The sequence below is a fragment of the Fundulus heteroclitus genome, chromosome 1, assembly GCF_011125445.2.
Source record: "Fundulus heteroclitus isolate FHET01 chromosome 1, MU-UCD_Fhet_4.1, whole genome shotgun sequence".
Lineage (NCBI taxonomy): Eukaryota > Metazoa > Chordata > Actinopteri > Cyprinodontiformes > Fundulidae > Fundulus > Fundulus heteroclitus.
In genome coordinates this window covers 32,606,268-32,621,933 of record NC_046361.1, presented here as the reverse complement: position 1 = coordinate 32,621,933, position 15,666 = coordinate 32,606,268, and the positions used below count along the sequence as shown (strand labels likewise).

The window sequence follows — 15,666 nt, the reverse complement described above, 5'->3', positions numbered from 1 at the left end:
CTTAAAAGGAGAGAACAAGATAATATCCTCGGGATCTGCTTCTACACCTGCAAAGAGAGATATACAAAGAAAAGCAAAATAAACAGATAAAGTAAAAATAACCAACACATTGATAACACGACTGAAAAATAATTCAATTCAATTCAATTCAATTTTATTTATATAGCGCCAAATCATGAAACATGTCATCTCAAGGCACTTTACAAAGTCAAGTTCAATCATATTATACAGATTGGGTCAGATTATACAGATTGGTCAAAAATGTCCTATATAAGGAAACCAGTTGATTGCATCAAAGTCCCGACAAGCAGCATTCACTCCTGGGGAACCGTAGAGCCACAGGAAGAGTCATCTGCATTGTACATGGCTTTGCTGCAATCCCTCATACTGAGCAAGCATGAAGCGACAGTGGGAAGAAAAACCACCCATTAACGGGAAAAAAAACCTCCGGCAGAACCGGGCTCAGTATGAACGGTCATCTGCCTCGACCGACTGGGGGTTACAGAAGACAGAACAGACACAACAAGAGAGACAAAAAAGCACAGAAGCACACATTGATCTAGTAATCTGTTCTACATTAGATGGTAGTAGCGGGTGAGCCGTCTTCTCTGGATGATGTCACAGTTAACAGAACGCCAGACCAGGTGTACCTACTATGAAGAGAAAAGAGAGAGAACAGAAAGTTAAAGCAGAAATGACAACACATAATGCATAATTGAAGAACAGTAGAACTCAATATAGTGAGGAAAATTAGATCCTGATATACTCCAGTAACCTAAGCCTATAGCAGTAAAACTATAAAGGTGGCTGAGAGTAACATGAGTCACTAGTTATAATTTTTGTCAAAAAGAAAAGTTTTAAGCCTAGTCTTAAAAGTAGACAGGGTGTCTGCCTCACGGACCAAAACTGGGAGTTGGTTCCACAGGAGAGGAGCCTGATAGCTAAAGGATCTGCCTCCCATTCTACTTTTAGAGACTCTAGGAACCACCAGCAGACCTGCAGTCTGAGGGCGAAGTGCTCTGTTAGGAACATACGGGGTAATCAGAGCTCTGATATATGATGGAGTTTGATTATGAAGGGCTTTATACGTTAGAAGAAGAATTTTAAATTCTATTCTTGATTTAACAGGAAGCCAATGAAGGGAAGCTAAAATTGGAGAAATATGATCCCTCTTGTTGATTTTCATCAGAACTCTTGCTGCAGCATTTTGGATCAGCTGAAGGCTTTGAACTGCATTTTGTGGAATTCCTGATAGTAAAGAATTACAATAGTCCAGCCTTGAAGTAACAAATGCATGGACCAGTTTTTCAGCATCACTCCTGGACAGAATGTTTCTAATTTTGGCGATATTCCGGAGGTGAAAAAAGGAAACTCTGGAAACCTGTTTAATATGGGATTTAAATGACATGTCTTGGTCAAAAATAACACCAAGATTTTTTACTTTATTACCAGAGGCCAGTTTAATGCCACCCAGATTAAGTGATTGGTTAAGAAGTTTATTTTTTGAGGACTCTGGCCCAAAGATTAAAACTTCGGTCTTGTCAGAATGTAGATGCAGGAAATTTAAAGTCATCCAGCTTTTGATGTCATCAAGACATGACTGCAGTCGAAGTAATTGATTGGATTCATCAGGATTTATGGATAAATATAGCTGAGTATCATCAGCATAACAGTGGAAATTAATCCCATGCTGTCTGATAATTTTGCCTATCGGAAGCATATATATAGTAAATAGAATTGGTCCAAGGACTGAACCCACGGTATTATTTAAAACAGATGTATAAAATGACAGCTAGGCTAATAATAGGAGTTTTCTATATAAAGGTGAGTCTGTAAGCACCTGAATCCAAACACCTGTAGGTGTTTTCGAGAAGGGCTTCTCGAATGTCAGAAGGCACTTATATATGTAAGGTTTATCCATAAGAAAAATGTTCAAAAGCGGTTGTGAGGAGCCAAAGACTCGCCCCCAGAGCACCGAGGCATTCACTGGGGAAACCAGAACCCCAGACGCACAAAAGAGCCCCCAGTACAAAGGTGTCCAAGTGGGACAAACACAGGAATAGCTGCCTCTCCCATCCCAGGGAGGAGCAGAGAGGAGCCACAGGAAACCCCCAACAGCTACAGTGCTGAAGCCCCCTGGAGCTCCAGCCAGCTACGCTGGAGCGGATCCAGCAATGGGCCCAGAGAACAGAGACTCGGGCGCTGATTTTTACTACTGATTTTTGAAACACAAATCATCCAAAGTGCAAACAATTTCTGTCAACAGACTTATAGGGAACGGTGGCCATTTTGGAGTTTCAGACTGAAGTTGGACAGCAAACTCCAGTTTGCCAGGAAAGAATTTATACTTCCGAAATTCTGTCTTTGAATTTGTAAGACACATTTTCTCAGGTAACAACAGTGCAACCACAGAAGCCTCATTCCAAAAAAGACAACAGGAAGACCACAGTCTATGGGGATCAGGAGGAAAGCAAAGCTATTTTTTTCTTTCTTTCTTTTTTTGATCAAATGAAAACAAACACGAAATTGTGATAAAAATTTAACCAACTTATTATTTGACCACAAAACGGAAAGAAAGAAAAGAGACCCAGAGCACTGAAGTCAGCCATGCAACAAACCAGAAAAGACTCATCTTCCCCACAGAAAAAATAAATTATATAATATATATATATATATATATATATATATATATATATATATATATATATATATATATATATATATATATAATATATAGATAGATAGATAGATAGATAGATAGATAGATAGATAGATAGAGATAAATATGTATATATATATAGATATATGTAAGATATATATATATATATATATATATATATATATATAGATAGATAGATAGATAGATAGATAGATAGATAGATAGATAGATAGAGATATAGATATATGTAAGATAGTGAAAAAAACCCATAGAGTCTTATTTTAGCCACATTTGCCATACATTTAGTGACACAAGTAAAACAGAATGCCTGCTGTTTTCAGCCTGTTACGGTAAATGATCAATAGGCAGCTTTCTTGTGTATTACCGTCATTACGGTAACTGTTCTCGCTGTCAAACATGGCGCTTTCCTGTTCGAGGCTGTGCAGCCGGTTGTCTTTGACCCGACTGAGTGGCCTGACCACAAACAGGACAACAAATGGCGTTTATTTTCAAGACTTATCCTGTCGGTCCAGGTCTGTCTTCACAGCTTGGACCTTTACAGTTTATGTCTTCTCGTTTTAGTCGCCTTTGATCTCGACTTGCTAAGCTAGCTAGCTACACACCTGCTAAATAATCAAACGTTAAGGACGTTTACGTCTCGCTAAGGGCTGTTGTTTACCGGACTGATCGCATCACAATGTTTATCGGGGATGTTTCCCCCTAAAAGCATCATGTTGTGCTGAGTTCGTATATTTTTAGCCCTTCCCAGTGATGGAGAATGTTTTAATATTAGATTTTGTCTCTTTACGTCGCAGGTTGCCGTTGTGCAGGCATTACACTTCTTCTAAAGTTAGACGAGGCATTGGACGATATGTTTCCTCCAGACTGCAGTGGGTAAATGCCAAATATGAAGGCTTCCTGAAAAGGCGATTTCCTCGGTTTTTCCTGCTTTACCACACCTTTGTGGAAGGTAAGACCGAAGTTTCCTCACCTCTGAATATCCCTGCAACACTAGGCGGGGGGGGTTATACACTGCAGGTCAGGGTGTAGGTGTCTGCATCTTGTCCTGAAGGTTGTCAGTGTTGTGCATCTGCTTTTTTTAAATTCTATACAAATAAATATAGTGTGGCACATTGGTCCAGCTTTCTAGGTAAATAAATAAATGCAGTGCAACCAGTTACCTTAACAAATCACTTAATTAGTGAGTAGAGTCCACTTGTGGTACTTACCTTCAGTCTAGTGCAGCTGAATCATCTAAGTCAAAAATACACAGAGGTAATAAGGTTAGTATTTGATTACGGCAGCACCAGCTTAATTATTCAAAAAAAATAGATAATATTCAATATCAAGCATTGAGATTATGTACAGGTGGCATAAGAAGAACTCCATCATCACCATAGAAATGGGAAAATGTACAACGAAAGCCACAAAGAAAAAAAAAGAAATAATTATTTTGGTCAGACAGTAGAAAAGATCATAAAAGAGTTTAAATTGTCTCAAATCCATCTCTGTTACCTGACATTGATACCGACATTTCTCTGTCGATCGAACGGGAAAATATTTCAGATCCATGTGCAGTACAATCAAATTTAGATCATAAACACTATCGTTACCTTCAAGCTTATGTGGATGCAACAGAAGACTCAAATAAAAGAGAAAGTTTTGTTCATTTTTTCAGATTTCAGTTTCGAAACAGGTAAAAGAAATAGTGACGCGGTTTCAGTGAATCCCCTTAGCTTTGGAATACGGCTGGGCAATATGGCTTAAAAATAAAATCTTTGACTTACTTTATCAAATCTGATTAATCAAATTTCTTCCCTTTTGTTTAGTAAAAACAAATTGCTGAAATTATTTTTAAAAACTTGCTTTTACCTCAGGGGCTGGGAGTTGATCTGAATTCAAGGTGCAACTTACGAGCTTTAAAACATGCACATGCAACAAGGTGGCAGGCCCCGCCATGGACAATAATGAAAATATAACACAAAATGTTTGCTGCTAGTTATATTACACATCTAAAAATAGTCTTCTTTTTGCTTGTGTAACTTCAGACCAACTTAAAAAAACAAGTAAATCATTAAATTAAAGCGTCTTAGAGTAAAAAGGATTCCTCTTTGGAGTATTTTGACAACATATTTTCCTAAACACATATTAAACATTACGTGCTATTACCAAAACACTTTCCCCTTTCGGTACTGATATAGTGCAAAGTTTCATGGAAGCCCAGGAGAGTGGATAGGCAACAACATAAAAAAAAATAATACTTTTTTCCCCCCCAAAATTAAATCTTCAGGAGTTGCAAAGTCAAATGAATCGATAAAGGCGATTTATCGCCCAGCCTTACTTTAGGACTGATAAAGGAAGTCCGCCGGTTAAGAACTTTAATTTGCTTTGATCGTAGTTCGTTATATTCATCCAAACACAATCATTCAGGCAGCAGACCAGACATTTTATTAGAAATTCAACAATTACTGCACAGAAATCAAGCAACTGGACTAATAGTTACTTTTATATGTATTCCTGGGCACGTAGGAATAATAGCCAATGAGCTGGCAGACAAATATGAAAAGCAAGCTACAAAAAGCAGACCAGTTCTAAATAATGGTAATTATCAATAACTAAACAAAAGGCATAAACAGCGAGGGCCGCTGGTTTAGATCAAAGCATATTTCCATGTTAAAATTACCTAGTAAAAGTAGAGAAACCTGAATCCAGAGAAGATTCTGAACAAAATTAAGCGAGCATAGAAAACAGATGGCTTCATACCTCACTACAGCTGTCCTCTGTGACTCCGCCTTTAATAACTTTGGGCTGGAAATAGGCTGCTGCTGCTTTGGGTGTGTTTGTTATTTGGTTACATGGGAAATATAACCCCCCCAAAACAAAAGTAAACCCTCCATCACCGCTCAGTCAAAATTTGTGTGTATAATGATGTTAAAGAAGGGAAGCTGACCTATACAGTAACTAGGGAGGATTTTATTACAAATAAAATCTGCTGTAGCTTCAGTGTTAATGTCGTTGTACCCCTGCCTTATGAATGTGTCTCCCACTTGTTCAAGGATTCAGGATGCTGTTCCAAGATGCCAAAGATGTGAGGAGGATAAAAATGAAAATGATGTTTGGTGAAGTAAAGTTCCCAGATTTACACTACAGGGAGATGGAAAAACTCAGACAGGTCAGTTTCTCCTCTGAAAGAGCCTCCACAGAATTTAATAAGCATAACTAGTCTTAGTTGCTTAACTAGTCTTACGGTGCTTAGCCAATGACTTGGCTAAGCACCGTATTTTCCTAACTGTAAGGCACACTTAAAATCCTGAAATGTTCTCCGGAAATTGATGGTGCGGCTTATATATGATCACCGTTGTGCTTACTGACTGATTTTATGTGGTACAATGCGCTCAAAAATCAGTTAAAATGTGGAAGAACGACTTTGTTTAGGAATGAAGCTGCTCGACTTAATGGATATTCTGAAAATTACGGTACACTGTGTCACTGCCTGATCAGACCCCTGAGCTGTCTAAGACTGCCTGACTGTAATGTCGAAACTAGAAATGCATTCATGTAAGGCAGCCTGGGGCAGGAGTACGCGCTAGCAACAATAAGTTAATTCAATACAAAAGTTACGTTTATTTTGGCTTTATGTTATAAACAGGGCAGTGCAGTCCAACTAATCTGTCCTCCTGACAGAGACGGATAGAGAGCTGTGGACGAAGAGGGACGCACTGCAAAAAGGGAACTAAAATAAGTAACATTTTCTTGAAATTGGTGTATTTTTCCTTGATTTGAGCAGCTAAATAGGTTATTTGACAGTGGAATGAGTATGTTTTACTACTAAAATAAGACAATTAGATATCCTGCACTTAAAAATAAAATGACAGAGATGAATTGTTCTTATTTTAAGTGCAAAAACTTATTCCATTGTCAAATAGTCCTATTTTCCTTCTCAAATCAAGGGAAAATACATTTCTTTCATGAAACCTTTACTTACCGGTACTTTACGTTCCTTTATTGAAGTGTGGAGTGATATTATACACTTGAGAAGAATATTTAATGCGCTCTATAATCTGGTGCGCCTTTTGGTCTGAAAAATACAGTAATTTTTTTTAAACATGTCTATGTTTGGCAATAGGAATTCTTTTTCCCTAAAAAAAAAAAAAAAAGTTTGAAATTGGCTGTGTCAAGTGTGTAGAGCCTGGTTGATGGTCTCAGACATAGGTAAAAAGAAATAATATTCAGAATCAAAGATAATTTCTTAACTCTTGAGAGCAATTCGTTTTGACTTAGACCTGTTCGTTACAGATACTAAATACTAAAAATACGTTCAGACAGCGATCTAACAACAACATGAACATGCAACATGTGATTGACACAGTGCAGATCAGATGAGTCCAGTACCAGGTTCCCAAATTAGTGAGAAATATTAACAGGAAAGACACGAGCTGCTACATGGAAACATCATTACAGGAGAACCCCACCAGCTTCTCACTGACATTTTTACTCTAGAGCACAGGTGTCAAACTCAAGGCCCGCGGGCCAAATCCGGCCCGTCAAGGTAAATTATCCGGCCCTCGAGAGCCAAAAAAAAGGCATATATCCTTTTAAAGTCTATAAAGTGGCTAAAACTGTGCTTCCTGTAAATGTAACTCACCCCAATATCAACTTTTTTTGCAGATAAACTGTATAAACTGGGCCTAAGGGTGCTACTTTTATGTTACTGTCCATTTTTTATACTACTGTGTGAACTGGAATAAAATTATGAAATGAAAAGTATCGTCTCTACACATGCAAGCGGCCCTTTTAATTACTTCATGATGCCAAAGTGGCCCCATATAGAAATTAGTTTGACACCCCTGCTCTAGAGAGACAAAACACCTGAACAGGAACAGAAACAACCTTACAACCACTTACACCAGGAAAACACTCTGCACAGCAATAGCTCCCCCTGGTGGCAGCAGCAGGGTTTCTTTGTTAGATCCAGTGTCAATAATACAGAATCCATGTGATTTCAGTCAAGCCTGGTCCACAGGAGAAGGAATGTGGAGAGTTTATTTTCTGAATGCAGCTTATATGTTTATTTCTGTTTGTGATATGATGCCCCAAAATATTTAGGAGGAAGTGCTTGGAGGCCAGATAAAATAAAAGCTTAGATAGCTGCTTCCATTAACAAGTTTGATGGAAAAGTAATTATGGAAATAAAAGAAGCAGATGAATAACTTTTTTTTTTTTGAAGACTGAGAAGATTGTTTATACATGCAGAAATAGAGAAAACGAGACCTGTATGACATATCAAGACCACGCATGGACCGATATGAGGTCTAATAACCGTAGAAATATCTGCTTACAAATTACACACAACAATTTATCGCTGGTTTACTCACATTAGCTACATATAGTATCTAAAATTGATTATCTGAGCTTGTTTCTTGTTTTAAATGATTGATGCCACTGCCTTGTGATGTCTATCATTACATACTAAAATAATCTATGCTTCAGTTTCGCAGAGACCTAATAAAGGCCGTCCCACTTGTGGTCATAGCCATTCCTCCCTTTGCAAACTACCTGGTTTTTCTCCTGATGTAAGTTTATTTAATTTATTAATTTATTAATTTTCTGTACTTAGTTGAACAGCAAAACATTTTTAAAAGACAAATGCGTAATTCTACCTCTGTAGTTGCTAACACAGTCTCTCTTTGCTCTGTGGGACCGCCCCTCTCATATTCAGGTACTTTTTCCCACGTCAGCTCCTGATTCCTCATTTCTGGACTCCCCAGCAGCAGCTGGAGTTTCGGAGATTGTACCATTTGCACAGAGCCCAGTACCACCGGCCACTTCTCAAAGAGCTCGAGAACACGAGCCACCGTGTCAAAAACCATCACCTGCAAGGTCTTCTGAAGAACCTCTGCGCTAAGGTCAGAAAACGTTCGAATGCGGCTCTGTCTGACATGCATTCATGCACAAAACATACACTGTTGGGCAAATCTATTGGCATCCATGATATAAATGTGCAAAAAGTCTTAAAATAGATTCAATTTCCAATGCAGTAGCATAGACATTTTAGAATAATCTTTCCTTTTTTGAGTATATTTATTCAGTGGCAATATTTCCCATTGAGTCTTAAACAAAATCAGGTGACCCCTGATTTTGTTTATTTCCTGCTGTCAGAACTTTGTGGAGCTCTCTTTATCCGAAAGGGCAGCACTTATTTTTCTGTAACATTTCCAGTAAACCGAGAGAGGGATCTTTGAGCTTTCTTTACTGTCCAAGCTCTCTAGGTCCTTCTGGCTCCTCTCTCATTCTCTCTTCAGCTCATCACAGAGCTTTTCTAAAAGATTTAGGTCTGGAGCCTGAAGTGACGCCTGGAAGAAGGTTGAGCTTGTGTCTGGTAAACCGTTTCTATGTTGATTCACCCGTAATGGTTTGGATCATTGTTCTGTTGGCAGACCCAATAGCAGTTCATGATTGCATGCACTCTTATCAGATTTTTCTGGGCATTTGGCCCACAGATCCCCCACTGTGCTTAAAGGCATACTATGCAACATTTTTCAGTTAATTAATGTGTTCCTAAATACCGTTTTGGATGATTAAATGAGTCATTTCAGGTCGAACAAAGGTTTTCTCGGCCGCCCTGGTGGTCTGTGGGGGAAATACCGTACTTGCAGGAGCCCTCGGCCCGCACACACAGGCTCAGAAGTCTCGTGCAAGACCGCGAGAGTCGGTCTTGCTTTACGGCGAGAACTCCATGTGTTTTTGCCCTGCCATTCACTATATGCACGCGCGAAAGCAACAACAAAGAACCGCGTGTTAACGTCAAATAAACATGCAAGAATATTGAGTTTTTTTTAATAATAATAATAATAATAATTATTATTATTTTTTTATTTATTTTTTTGAATGTTGGCGAGGCAGCCACCTCGCCAAGATAGCGCTGCGGGAAACCCTGATGTTCATACTTTCACTGTGTTAGTCATTGTTTGTACTGCCGTTTTTTCCACTTTTTGTTGCGTTCGCCTGTCTGCTAAGCTCAAAACAACCGCGCCTGGCTTGACGGAGAAACCAGAACAGCTGAGCATCTTTACGACAGTGCACTTTTACTTTCACCCTCTGGGGGGAGCCTCGCTGGAAAATCAACCCCGGTTGCATAGTATACCTTTAACAGTCAGCCTAAGGTGCTTTCTACACAGTCAAGCCCAGCTGGAGCGTTTGTTGCTTAAGGCTCAACCCTAAGTTTTAGTTGACCAGTTAAAAAGTTGTTTGGCAGGAAGAATATAATTTTTCTGGCATTGCTCACAATCAACAAGTTGGCATCTAGATGGCGTCGGTAACCTGCAGCTCTCTAGCACTGAGGTTTTGAGATTTGTTTCCCTCCCTGACCATCTTAGAGATAAATACGGGTCCTTCTCCAGCCTAGCAAACAGCAACTAAAAGAAATGGGCCTCTGACATTCCATGGATTACTAATTAAAGCACACTAGAAACTTTAACTGACTCAAAGTAAGGAATAAATTATAAAGATATATGCTGTAGTAAACGTTCTACATCAGTGCTACTGTAAGAAGAGATACATTTATTGTAAAACTTTTTCCACATTTCTCATCAGGGATGACAATAAGCACAGCTGGTGCTGTTAAACATATGTTTTTAGCTTGAATATATAATAGGCAAGGCAAGGCAAATTTATTTATATAGCACAATTCAGTACACAGACAATGCAAAGTGCTTTACATGATTAAAATATAGGAATAAAAGCAAGTAGGGATAGAATGTTAAGAACATTAAAAACAGTAAAACAGTTTAACTAGAACATTCAAAGGCAATTTTAAACAAATGTGTTTTTTAATCTCGATTTAAAGGAACTCAGGCTTTCCGCACTTTTACAGTTTTCTGGAAGTTTGTTCCAGATAAGTGGAGCATAGGAGCTAAATGCTGCTTCTCAAATCAAACAGCAAAACATCAAATCAAATAATAGATTTGATGTTTCCAAGAAAACAGTTAATATTATTTAAACAGACAACAGGTTAATTTCTGCACAGACCTCATCTTGCTTTGAAAATGGATTGTGCTTCGGCTTTTGGTGTTGCAGCGTTGCATCGTTGGCTGTCAGTGCGTTTATTTATTCAGCTTGAACCGGACCGATTTCTGTGTGCGTTTTAGGTGCAAAGCGGAGAAAACCCTAAAGTGTCTGAAGTCCTTGCTGTCAGAGGTTTGTTCTCTGGAGCCCCGCTGGCCGTGGACACGTTGAGCAATAATCAAATGGTCAGTTAAACCTGTTAAATCCCTTTTTTTCACAGACACACACTTTCACTCCGCTGAACATTTTTTTTAAGCCAATCTTATGTTTACGGGTAACCAGAGACACATCAGTTCCCTCCTCTTCCTGACACCTCGTCTCCCCGGTTTCCTGATTGGTCGACGGCTGAAGCGCCACGGCCTGGAGCTGCTCCAGCTGGATCGAGCCCTGAGCCGACTGGGCCCTCACCAGCTCAGTGACTCTGAGCTCAGACAGGTTCGTCACCCTGTGTGTTTTATTTTTTTCAGCTCGAACTGTTTCACTGGATGATGTAAGACTTTCCTCCTGCAGGCTTGTTACGTACGAGGGATCAACGCTGACAGTCTGGGTACCAATCAGTCTCGTCAGTGGCTGTCCCACTGGCTTCAGGTGTCCTCCGCGTTGAAAGGTACGCGTTTTTAGATGCAGGCTTTTTGTGCTTCACTGAATACATTTTACTTTACTGTCACGTGTCTTGCTGTGGATTGTTTTACGCTCCTGTAAGCTTCATTTTCATGGGAAAAGCACACAACTTGTAAATTATGCAAATTAGAGGATGTTGCATTTTGAGCCGCCTTTAAGACAACAGAAGTTTCATATATACAGTCTGCTTCTGTAAGACAACAGATACTGTATATGACATCTAAAAAATGTCAACATAAAGGAATAAGTAAACATTTTTTAAACTACTTTTCTTAAAGGAGCCATGACAATAAATTTATTTCCTGAGGTTTTGGGGTATAATATGGTCTGTTGAGCACTGATGAGGCCGTGTGAATGTGAATGCCCGTGGGCGGTCAGCTTTTTGTTTCTTTGCTCAAAAACGGTCAGCTCAGAAAACAGGTTATCTTTCTACGTAATTCATATTCTTTAAAATTTAAAAAAATTTAGATTAAAAAATAAATAATTATTAATTTAAAAAAATTCATTTATTTAAATTTTTTTTGGAGAATTTACATATGCACCGATATCAACTACATTAAATATTTTTTTTTTTTTTTTTTTTTACCAGACTACTTTCATCACATTACACCAGATATGCATAGAGTAGCCAAAAAATTGCACTCAAGAGTAGCACTACTTTAACATATTTTACTCAAGTGAAAGTAAAAAGTTGAAATGACTGAGGTAAGAGTAAAAAAGTATTCAGTAAGAAGGCGACTCAAGTACTAATCATAACAGCTGATGGTTTAATATTTAAAAAATATGTAATCGGACAGACAAAAATATAAGGTTATGTGCAAATTCTGGAATTTTAAAGACAAAAGATACACTGAAGACAAAAGAAACACTTTTCTAAATAATTTTTTCTTCAACATAAAACTTGAAAGGAAAATCATAGCAGTTAATGTGTGTATATATAATATGTTAGAACAGTGCAAAGTAATACTATTTACTGTACGTTCATTTGACCTCCAAATGGCTCAATGAGCTCCGCAGATTAGAAAATAACATTGAAATAACAAAGCTTGTGTACGAATAAGAAGTCTCACTTTAACATTAACTCTGGGTTTTTGTCTCTGGTGCATTTTTGATAAAAACCAAGTCTGTTCTTTATTCATGAAGTTACTCACATTAGGTAGAGTAGCCAGAGATTTTACTCGGGTAAGAGTAGCGATACTTGAGTAATGTTATGAAGTAAAAGTAAAAAGTACATTGTAGTAAAGCTACTCCTAAGAGTAAAATTTTCCTAAAAAGTTACTCGAGTAAATGTAACTAGTTACTACCCACCTTTGCATTATACATTTTATCTCCTGCTGATAGCAGAGGTGCTTCAGTGACCGGATCGGTCCACTTAAGTAAAGACGGCTTTGGTAACGGATTGAATTATGTCGCAGTTGATGCATCTCTAGTGTTATGATTAACAACAAAGATGTTTCAAAAAAAGGACAAATTTTAATCTTGATATAAGATTCAGGCGAGAAGTTTCTAGAAGCCACTTATTATAAGTGGGAACCGCCACATTGGTCCATTTCTAAAATGTGGCAAGAAGAGACCAGAGGGACGTTACACAACGCTCGACGTTAGTCAAGCGTTGTATTTCCATTGTGTCAAAGAGAACAAGCAAAGGTTAACGGGCCAGTTTGAGCCTAGTTTACTTAGATGGCACAAAACCTTCCAGAACTTTAATCAAGCCAAGCGTGTCCAGAACATCTGGATCAGAGAGGCGCTGAGAAACTCATCAGCATCAGACTTGGATGCTGAGGAGATGGATTTGGAGAAAAAGTCTGCAAGTGTGTAGAAAGCTGATTTTTATTCATTTGTTTTTAATTCATTTGTAGATGTACAACAGCCACAGCCACACTAGCTCAGATCTAAAGAAACAACATTCATTCTTCTTTTTCTCGGAGCTCAGATTATTTTATAGTTAATCAAGGAAATACTTTGAGCTAAATAAGTCTCATTTTATTTTACAGTTAATTTGTAACCCACCCAGGTCATGTAAGTGGATCATATGTGGTTTTAATAGGTTGACTGTTGTGAAATAACGTGCACTTTTCAGCTGCATGAACACCAGCCAGTGAGTGCTGGAGAATTTTGTCCCTGTGCTGCGGTCATTAGCTGCAGACACACATCCTGTGGCTGCAACACTAGCAGAAACACAACAGCTAAATTCACTTTCTGTTATGGAGAGACAACAGGGCCTTGATGAATATATAATACCTGCAGATCTGCTCTGCATCTTGCTCCACGGCTTTCATTTTTTTTAAATTTAAAGCAACTATGTTTCTACCCTAACATCATGCATCTGTTTCTTTCTCCATTTTTTTTTCCATTTTGCAGAGTCAGAGGTCTCGCTTCTTTTGCACTGCATCGCTCTTCTGTCTGCGAACTACCCCAGCGCTCCAAGCCGTCACTGACAGGAAGCCTGCATCTGTGATTATGGTCACTTTAGTATCACGTTGCACAACTTCCTAAGAGTTGGCAACATCCCCCCCACTATTGCGAAGAAATACAGAAGGTTTCAAAATAAAAACCATCACTGGATTTCGATGCTTATCTGAAGGAACAAGCGGCGCCTAAACTCGGCGACACCATCTTCTGAAAATATGACGTCAAAGTGTCTTTATCAGCGAGAAGAGAAGTTTTTGTTTGAAGCTTTGATCCTTAGCAGGAGGTTTCATTTCATATGACGCACTTAGCTATTGTGCCTTGCAAATGTATTCACACCTCTTTAATTTTTTTCCAAATTTCTTCACCCTAGAGCCACAAACATAAATGTACTTTAGTTGGGCTTTCATGCGAAACACCAACAACAACAAAATAGCACATCCACGTGGAAGCAAACGGTTTCATGTTTTTGTTTTTTAACATTCCTTTGCGAAACTTTTCACAGATTCCTAGCTCTTGACTTTGACTAGGACGTTCTGACATGAAAATGATCTGTTGTTGCTGTGTTGGGTCGCTGTCCAGCTGGAAGGTAACTTTAGCCCAACTCTCAAGTCCTGTGTGGCCTCTAACAGATTTTGTCCTCCGTTTATCTCCATCCATCCTCTCATCAAGTCTGACCAGCCTTTTCTGCCCCAGCTGAGTGAAACCATCCCCACAGCCCGTTTCCACCATGTACCATCCGGTGGAACAGAATGTTTTCATTTTTTTTGTATATCTTACCAGAACTCGTCATCCGATGTTCCCCGAGTGAGATTAAATCACTCTATTCAGTCATTTTTAATGCCTCTTGATTGCACTGGGTTTTATTTAGGTGTATCAGAAGAAAATGCTTAAACCCACACTTTTCAGATTTCTATTAGTACTTTTTGAACATTGTAGCCTTTTACTTTCACTTCACAATTAAGCACGTTGCTTTTGGTCTATCACGTAAAATCTAAATAAAAATTAATAAGCTTTGTGGTTGTACTGTGACAAAAAATGAAAAAGGTTGAGGGGGTGTGAATACTTTTTGGTGGCACTGTATGAAAATAAGCAATGTTGAGGATTAAAATGATTATCCTTCCTGTTTCTCTGGTCCTTTAGTGCTTTTACATGTGCATAGCTTCTGCTTTTGTCTGAGTGTGCACATCGTTGCACAGCTACAAATGCAAGTTGGAGAAACAAAAAGACGATTTTACTTGAGAGAAAAAAATATATATAGTTGATGGAACAATTCCTACTTCAGTAATAACCAATGTAAGCAGAGCTTTTATGTCAGCATTCAGAATGTATGGACGTGTCATCAAACGTGTGCTGTATTTCCTCGTGCTGTTACCTCGCTTTGTGTTTTGTTTTTACTTTATTTTCCGACTCGGGTACTGCTGGTCATGACAAAGCTGTTTAAAAGTCTAAAAGAGGAACGTTTCTGTTTTTTTTTTTTTGGTCAGAAAGAATCAGCAGTTTTTAGGGAAACTATAGAGATACGAGGGGAAAGGCCGGCAGTCCTGTAGGCTTACAAGTTCAACTTCAGAAAGACATTCAAAAAGTGTTTAGGCTGCATCACACATATATGCCAATAGCTGTGGTTGCCCTTTACTGTTTACTTTTATTACACATCGTTTTCTTCAAGCAGAGACTTCAGCTGACTGACCTGCTCTGATGAGGCTTGTCTATTTTAGCACAAAGTTTAATACAAGCATTTCAGATATTTGAGTGAAAGTAGAAACCAGACCAACAGCATCCAAAGCAGCAGCAGCTGGAGTTGTGAAGTCTTTTTTTTCTCAGCGTCTTCCTGTGCCTTCTGCAGGTTTTAGCGCTCTGCGTCTGATAGCAGCAAAGGTTAAGTTCTCTTTTTTTTTTTTTTTTTTTTGTAA

General features: G+C 38.5%; 1 protein-coding gene across 1 annotated transcript; it reads left to right on the top strand.

Annotated features, from left to right (window-relative positions):
- The first annotated feature begins 3,044 nt into the window (after window positions 1–3,044).
- Window positions 3,045–15,235, top strand: letmd1 (LETM1 domain containing 1). Its single transcript, XM_012875554.3, has 9 exons — window positions 3,045–3,192; window positions 3,475–3,629; window positions 5,716–5,831; window positions 8,150–8,232; window positions 8,379–8,565; window positions 10,807–10,908; window positions 11,006–11,158; window positions 11,234–11,330; window positions 13,706–15,235. Exons 1-9 carry the CDS (start codon window positions 3,077–3,079, stop codon window positions 13,780–13,782), a joined length of 1,086 nt encoding a protein of 361 aa, XP_012731008.2. The 5' UTR covers window positions 3,045–3,076; the 3' UTR covers window positions 13,783–15,235.
- Window positions 15,236–15,666: the final 431 nt, after the last annotated feature.